Genomic DNA, 8,776 nt, shown 5'->3' with positions numbered 1-8,776 from the left:
TCGAACATAGATCAACCGCGCGATCAAGACTGCCCACTACTTGTCCATCTGACAGCTCGACGAATAATGCGCCGTCTGACGGCGTAAACTTGCATTATTCCTGCGGCGGGATTTTGGTGAGTTTACGAACGCAGTCGCGCTTTGACAGCTTTCCTCTTTTTCTTACCACGTGGACAAAGCAGTAGCAGTAGCAGTGTACGCTCGCCTGGCTCGCGCGACTGACACGACGTTCATTTCCTTATATAGCGAATTGGAACACCGTCTGAGAGAAATCTCGTTATCATGAGCAAGATTACTCAGGAAGCTTACGATGAGGAGATTAAGGAATTAATAGAGGATCTTGGTTTGTCCGAAGAAGAGGCGGTCGAGGACGCTATCAAGTGCTTTGAGATGAAGGTAATGTTCCGAATCCTTTGTTTACATCGCTTGATGTGATCGGTGAAAAATATATCTTTCTGCTCCTTGTGTGCGATTCTGTGACTCATGCGTCAGATCATTCAGAATTCTCACTTTCGATGTACTAAAAATAAAGAAAGAAACGAAATTTTCAAAGTTCAATTTTCTGTTTTTGAGAATAAAATATATTTTTTTTATTTCAAAATTTTCAAATTAATCTTTACGGATAAAGTATAGAATAAAAAAATATCTTTTTTTATTTCTTTTACAGGCGCGATTATTAAAGATTTTTCTTTTATTATTATTGAAAAGAAAAATAATTCATAGTTTTCCAAGTTATATTATGTTAAATTTTACAAAATTTTAGTTAGAATTTATTTCGAAATTTAAATTGTATCTTTACACTTTAATAAAAAATGTTGCTTCACATATATGCATTTACGTAAGTATGAATTAGCGAATAAGTCATCGGAAATTTTTATTGATATGTCATTAGAAATAAATATAGAATATTAAATCAAAGCGAAAAATTTCACGGCTAACTATTATATAAAAATTAACGCCACAAAATTTTATTTTATTAACCGAAAGCAAACAATTCCGATAAAAGAATTTCAATTTCATTTTCGTAAAAATTTTGGAAGCTTTATGATAAATATATTTTATTGATTTCTATATACATATATTATTATTATTATTAAAGTAAAACATTTTAGTACTTACAAAAGGGTACAGAAGGTTTCGTAGTATAAAAATAAAATTTGTTACGCGCTCCTTCCGCATTTCTTGACGGTTTTAGTTTCGGAGCACTCGTGTCACAATTGCTATCTTAAGACATCGACCTGTTCTTTATTGTACTGTATCTATCTTAACGCATTTATCTTTGATGCTGTAAGTAAAAAAAGAAAAGATAAATTAGTATAAAAAAGAGGAAGAAAAAACTTATTTTAAATTACGAAAAATTTTATAGCTATTATTTCGCTTTGTTATAAACAAATTATTGTTAAAGAAAGTGATTCCATTTAAAATACATTAACTGTAGCGTAAATATATATAAGTCTTTAAATATTTATAAAATAAATTAATTAAAATTTTATATGCGATTATCAGAAAAAATGTACACTTTGATCATATGGCCTTATCATACAATATCGCTGCTGCGATATAATTAATATGGAGCATTTATTTCGCGCAGGGGATAGATTTGAGCAACATTATCACAGATTTAGTTCTTGAGGACAAATACAAACAGATAGTAATATGTCTGGAGCAATTAACGCGTGCTATGAATGACAAAAGTTACGAATCTGTGCCCGAAACGTTGCAAGAATTGCGAACTGAATTGGATAAGGATATTCGGTATAGAGTGTTTGCGGGTAAACGCAAGTGTTACAACATCCTAATCGATCTCTTGAAGGATTGCAAGAAGAATCACGCGATATTTAAATCCGCGCTGGAGACAATTACCTCATTAATGTCCGGTTATCCAGATTTATTGGACGACGACGGGATTGCGTTGCAGACAGAGTAAAGATCCTTTCCTTACAAGACTGGTTCTAAAACAAAAAAAAGCAAGCGCATATTAATAAATATCTATCAAAGTCGTAAAAAAAAATATAGAATACTATAAATATTTATAAGAGAGAAAAATTATCAATTTATGTCAAAATCGAAAAACAACAAAGTCATAAAGAAAAAAAAGTTTTTTTAATCACATGATAGAAAAATCGATGTCATCTGTTGATATCATTTATAATTATAAGAATATCATAATATCCAATATTTTTTTCTAAAAAATATTTACACATTCTTGTTTAAATTAAAATTATTTTTTAATTAAAAATTAAACAAGAATATTTTTTAAGGTGAAAATTATTTTATTTTATAAACTTTGATCTTTTTTTATTTTTCAAATTCGTAATAAGTCAATGAAAATCTGACATAAGATGCGTAAGCATAGGAAAGAATCATGCTTGGAAAAATAAAAATTACAAAACATATACATATATCTAGTTTAAGTTATAAATATTCGTCCTTTTTTCTTCTGGACGTCTTTCACGGAATTTTACTTGTCAGGATTTTAGAGAGACATCACGATACTGCGATATTGCAATGTCTATTGCATTGGATACGAGAGTGTTGCATAAAACATGAGCTGAACAGGCAAAAGATCTTTGACACCAATATCTTCGAAAAACTCAAGAAGATATTGGTGCGCAAAGACGTAGACGCGTACGAGATCAAGGACGCATGTTCGGTGATCAGAGCATTGGTCCTGGACGATGATATCAGACATGAATTTGGAAAGGCCCACGAGCATGCAACTATCATGGCGAAGGGTGCTCTGGATGTTCTCACAGAGCTATTGACAAGTAGATTATATTTTTAGACAGCTTTAAAATTAATCTTTCTTTTTAAAATTAATCTCGAATTATTTTCGACCATTACTGTTTATATTTGTTTTATAATAAAAAAATAAAATAACATGCTTTTTATTGGAATATTTAAAACATTGAATATTTCAATAAAACATTGTGATAATATATATGCATTTGTCACGCGGACAGGATTTAAGAAGGACATGAAGGTCGTAGGTGATTTAATGATCACCTTGGCCTCATTAATTGTCCGAAATGAATTCTGCCAAGAAGTGGAAGACGCTGGAGGTTTAAAATTTATTCTGGATGTAATGGCCGATTATCCAGACTCTGAAAAATTAAATTGGCAGGCTTTGAAGTTGCTCAAAGCGCTTGCTGGCAATGACAATGTGAAATCTCACATTGTGACTTCCGGATGCGCGCCTTTAATCGTATCCGTTATCAGTAGAATGAAGGTAAAATCAGAGGGTAAATCAGTAAATTTATATGTGATAGACAAATAACTTTTGTTAGAGTAAATTTCAGAAAATATTTTTTTTTATCATACAGCCAAATAGTTTTTATATAAAATAAATTTTTATTCAAATTTATTATATTTGGCAGAGGTCAGAGAATATCGTGACTGCCGGATTAAGTTGCATATCCGCATTATCTTTACGAAGCACCTCAAACTCTGGTGTATTTTACGATTGCGGCGCAGCCCAAGTGATCGTAGACGCTATGAAGGCTTATCCTAATAACGTAAACGTCCTAAAACAAGGCTCTTGGGCGATTAGAAATATGTCAGTGCGAAATAGATCCGAGTCCAAGGAGTTTTTAGCATATGGCATTGAAGAAGTGTTGCTGAATGCATTACGTGTGCACGGTCCTAAGTTGGAGGACAACATGAAAGCCGCATTGAGAGACCTAAACCTGAAGGTAGACCTAAAAGAAAGATGGACAGGAAAAGGTGTTGGCGTGAGAAACGAGCATTATTAATAATTGTTTTCAACAATATCGATAAAATATAATATTATAGCATTGCATTTGCTATACAAATACATTTACAACTTGAATTTTGTACTTCGCTTTATCTCACCTCGCAATGCTATATAATATTTGATAATAGTCTTTAACTAATTAATAAGATATTTTTGTGCTCAAAAAATATATAAACTTTGTAAAATTGCTGATTCTAAGCGATATTTCATAAAACATGAGCATTTTAATTTGTGTATATTATTTTTTTATTGAAATTATATTTTTCTGCTTCCAAAGCAAAATTAAATGGTAAGCAATATCTAATATTATTCGTTTTTTGTAAAAAAATTGTCGCTCATTATGCAAGAAGAATTAAAAATTTCATATATAGAAAGTGCCTGAAATTTATATAATATACTCCTCTAACACACTGCCAGAATTTATATTATATATTTTCATTTAATTAATTGTATTATCTGTACTTTGAACTGTTGTTTTTAATCGATGCCGTATATATATATACACACAGATCCAGTTTTACTATTAATATGTATAAATAATTATATAAGACTAGATTTTAAACGTGAACTAAATTATTTCCATATATATTAGCATAATTATATTATTAAAGATAACACTAATTTTTTCCGAATTTATATTATAATTAGAATTTTGAGATAGGTAGACAGGATTTTGCTAATTAAAATTAATAATCAAGACTGGTATAATTAGGTACCTAAATAATGTGACACATTATTTAGGTATACACACATTGCTGAACTGAAAAAAGACATAAATTAATACGAATAAAATATAGTGGTATATACATACATATATATCGATGCTATCTATATCGATTTTTATAAATTATTTTATACACATGCAGCGAAAAATTTTGCATGTATGCTAACGTATTGCTACGAGAAAAAGAATAAAAATAAAAATTCAATTTTAACTAATCAAAATATAATCCATTAAATCAATGCACTATTTCCTTTTCTTTTCCCTCTATCCACTTTTTACGTGTCCATTTAATTTTACGTGACAGAGATACCCAAAATTTTGTTTTGTTTTAAGCATTGTATAATTCGAGAGCAACACTCATTTTATTTTGCGGATATGATTATGTCAATTAATTAATTTATGCCAAAATATTTGATTATATTGTCGATGAGCACATACTGAAAAATAAATTATTATTTGATATAGAATTAATTGGAAATATGTTAAAGAATAAATTAATTATTAAAGATAATGTTGAAAAATTAAAATACTGTTTTATGCAAAAAAAACACATAAAAAGATATATATTTTTATTCGATAATATCCATTATATAGTTTGTATGGTTTTTTTCAAATATAAATGACAAGGAGAAAAGAGAGGATGATATTTTATTTCCAACCAATCTGTTAATATCCATCTAATTCATTGCTTCTTCAAATTTCCTTGAGCAAAAACAGGTGTTTGTTGATTTCCGCTTTATTAATATCTAATATTCAAGAGCGCTCGAACGTCAAACATGTAATTACAATCTGTAATACATAAGTAATGCATATTCATTCTTAGTCTGATTCTCTTATGATTCATTTCACGTCGCCCATGTATCTTAAATAGAAATCTGTATCCTATATTATTTCAGAAGATATCATGACGTATAAGATTCATGCGCAGGATAACAATCTTTAGTAAAATCGCTCACATACATCAGTGACACTGCAAGAGAAAATTGCGGAAAATCGGATTAAACGATTATTTACATACTGCAAGAATATAACATTATGAAATACACGATGATAATTAACTGATTAATCAAGCATAGAAACTTGCATGATTATAAAGCATCGAATAAATTAGAAAATAAAAAGAAAAGTTATTTTATTCTTGTTAGTCATATATGTGTTCTAGCCATGCAAATTAAATACTTCGAATATATAATAAATAGTTCCGATTTTCTGCGTATAAGGATATATCTTTTTTATACAAAGAGACATTTTTTAATGTTACTATATATACGAGCAAAAAGATTCTTGACATAATACACTTGCAGATTATGAAGTAGCCAAATTTTAAATTTTCCATTCATAAGCAATCATTCTCGTTTGTAATTATAACAATTATATTCTTAGTAGTGTATAATTTCGTCACGATTAATTATACATCGATTGCAATATGATTGTCGTATAATACTGTTTTCGCTTAAGGCTTTTATTGCACTACGAGTGACACGAAAGCAATTTTACAAAGCGCCAGACGACTTTTCTTTCTCGGAGCAGCTGGTTTTTTGTATCGATCATTAATTGTTCGTTATCGTTCGTTGTACTTCATTCCTGCAGACTACGATTGTATCACAGTTCTTGACGAGACGCTCGCGATAATCGAGCTACGCGATTGAGACATATTTGTGTGCTTGCGATGACACAGAACATATATTTATGAACATTAGTGGACGTTTTGTCTCGATAAAGGAGCACGATAGCGATTAACTATATTCATCTTCGTACTTCTTAAGTTAGTGATATTGTACAGTGTACTATCTCAAAAATAAGTTTGTTCATCGTCGAAAATTACTTCTATAAATTCACATTAACTTACATAGACAAAAATGTGCTGCAATCAAATATATAATTATTATTTATATTAATCAATCAATTAATAAATTGCATATAATAGGTAAAATATTCTTCCAAAACTTTTTTCTTTACAAAATTTCTACAAGATTTTTGCCTGTTTAACATATTTGTATATCTTAATACAATATATTATATATTGCTTGTTTTTCTAGAGAACACATTAAAAATTTTAAATACTTACAGCACTTAAATACTTATAAAATATTTAAATAGATACTTATGCTAGTTTTCTTTTCACTGAGAAATAGATGCAATTTTTCGAGTCGCAATTGTTCTATATTCTTCAATCAAAGTTAATAATGTTGATTTAGTCAAACATATAAGATTATATCACAGACATATGGACATTTAACACTCAAATAATTACTGCCACAATTGATAATAGACTATCGTCGCATTTACACGTTCGCGTTAAAGCATTTCTCCAAAGCATTTCCCATAATCTATCATTTTGCATGTAAAATTGCATTATTTGATATAATGTCCGTAAAAAACCGTAAATATTTATCATAATATTATTATATAGCGCAAGTGACATCATTTATTCCGATTTGATGAAAATGCGGAGACTTGCAATTAATATTCAATTGAGCAAGTTTTCGTTTTTGAAACTGAAACCTCAGAGAAAATTTAAAATTTTAAATGTAATAATAATAATAATTAGTATGATGATATTCGTCAAGGAACTTTATATAGAATCTCAGGAACATCTGTTTGCAGAAGATAGAAATTGTAACAATGAATAAAAGTATATATAATATTTAAATATTTTTAAACAATAAAAATATGCTATATTACGATAAAAATAATGAAATAATGTAAACAACAAAATCTATTGTATACCTAAAACAAACATTTTAATTTAAAATTCAATAAAAATTTTTATATTTTTACAATTTATAGACACATTAATTTAAATAGAATATAAGCATAAATTCCACATTTGTTACATAAATCCATAAAACAAATTAACATAAATGTTAATATGTGTAATTTGTAAAATGTTAATAAATATTTTAAACAAACCATCAAATAAAGAAGATAAAAATTATGAAAGGCACTTACCTGATGTAACCAAGGTAAATAAATCGATGCAAAATTGATAATCGAAAATGGAATAAATAAAAGTTTTGTGTAAATAATTTGTAATTGCTGTAAAAATAGAAGGAATCTGAGAGACGAAGGATATGAGAAATACAATTCAATACAGAAATTCATTCGAATAATCCTTTAGACTTGGTCAAAGGATTCAGTTAATACAGTTTGGATTAATTAATCCAAACAGCTTAATACTAATGGCGTTAACAGTTTGTTTCTAATGACGTAATTAAAAACAAGTTTAATATACCGAATTATTATGCTGACGATTTAGAGAATCACTCTAATATTTATCTCGGTGTCGCGAAATATACAATATATATAATCTAAGGACGAGTTTGTTCTACACATATAAGTGTATTTTTATATTATTGCAATGTATATATTATCATGCTTAATCACGTTTTTTGAATAAATTTACTCGATATCTAGTGACGTACGCAGATCAAGAGTTTTAACATTCGTAATTCCTTCGAGATCAAACATAAGCATCAAAGAAAATTTGCTTTAAACAAAATTTTTTAATTCGAAAAATTAATACTTTATCAACGTAATTTGACATAAATTAGACATTTTTGCAACTTTCTAACTTATATATAAAAGTAATTATTAACATAAAAATATGATTAAAAAAAAACTATTAATTCTTAAAAAGAAATCAATATTTAAATCACGAATGCAAGAGAACATTAACAAATATTTACGCTTTATTAGAAGAAATGCTTTCGTAATTTTTTATATCGCGACGTTAGTACTTTATTACATTATTTCGCCATTCAATGTATGTACAACAAGCTGTGTATTTTAAAAACTTATTTACATAAAAAACATTTCTTTTCCTCTTGATTGAGCTCGTTTGTTCGAGCGTGGCACAGTAACGTTGCCACATTAATTTGTTTAATGAAATTCTACATTTCAACACAGAAGGCAATTATATTTCTGTGATAAAATGTTTTCCTTCGGAAACAAGCAATGCTAATTTTTTATTCCGCCGTATTTCCCGGTCTGTGTAACACAAGCCTGTGCGCTCGAACGACACCTTTTTACATCGTTTCACGTCGATTCCGGAATACGGACTCACTGAAAACTCGTTTCGTTTTACGCGATCGATGCAGAGGCGGATATAGTAGCTTCGGAGATTTCCATGAGCATACAGGTTTTGCGCAAACGTGCATGCAAAGAGAGGCTCGTTATCCAGGGACGTAATTGGATGTATTCGAGACTTGGTGTTCGTCTTTGAAAATATTACTTTTTAATCGGACTGCTTTTGTAGCGTATACCATTCAAAACACACATCAGATCTAAATTAAAAA

The 8,776-nt window shown here is 29.1% G+C and overlaps 2 protein-coding genes across 3 annotated transcripts in view; one reads left to right on the top strand and one right to left on the bottom strand.

Annotated features, from left to right (window-relative positions):
* The first annotated feature begins 3 nt into the window (after nt 1–3).
* LOC145932471 (armadillo repeat-containing protein 6 homolog) lies at nt 4–4,790 on the top strand. The gene is made up of 6 exons (XM_083031483.1): nt 4–116; nt 247–396; nt 1,592–1,923; nt 2,473–2,768; nt 2,964–3,229; nt 3,378–4,790. Exons 2-6 carry the CDS (start codon nt 283–285, stop codon nt 3,750–3,752), a joined length of 1,383 nt encoding a protein of 460 aa, XP_082887609.1. The 5' UTR covers nt 4–116; nt 247–282; the 3' UTR covers nt 3,753–4,790.
* The window catches only part of LOC145946625 (thrombospondin type-1 domain-containing protein 4), a 120,504-nt gene continuing 112,142 nt past the window's right edge, over nt 415–8,776 (bottom strand). The window contains exons 23-25 of one of the 2 annotated variants that reach the window (XR_014427190.1): nt 1,864–1,952; nt 1,120–1,285; nt 415–520 (exon numbers count right to left, since the gene is read on the bottom strand). The gene's annotated coding sequence lies outside the window, so the exon portion shown is untranslated. Of the gene's footprint in view, nt 521–1,119; nt 1,286–1,863; nt 1,953–8,135; nt 8,765–8,776 lie in introns of those variants that run through there. The other variant, XR_014427147.1, reaches the window with a different exon arrangement.

The sequence above is a fragment of the Prenolepis imparis genome, unplaced genomic scaffold (genome assembly GCF_030444845.1).
Source record: "Prenolepis imparis isolate NDT839.2.m4 unplaced genomic scaffold, iyPreImpa1.0 SCAF_1, whole genome shotgun sequence".
Taxonomy (NCBI): Eukaryota; Metazoa; Arthropoda; class Insecta; order Hymenoptera; family Formicidae; genus Prenolepis; species Prenolepis imparis.
This window is presented reverse-complemented; position numbering and strand designations above follow the sequence as displayed.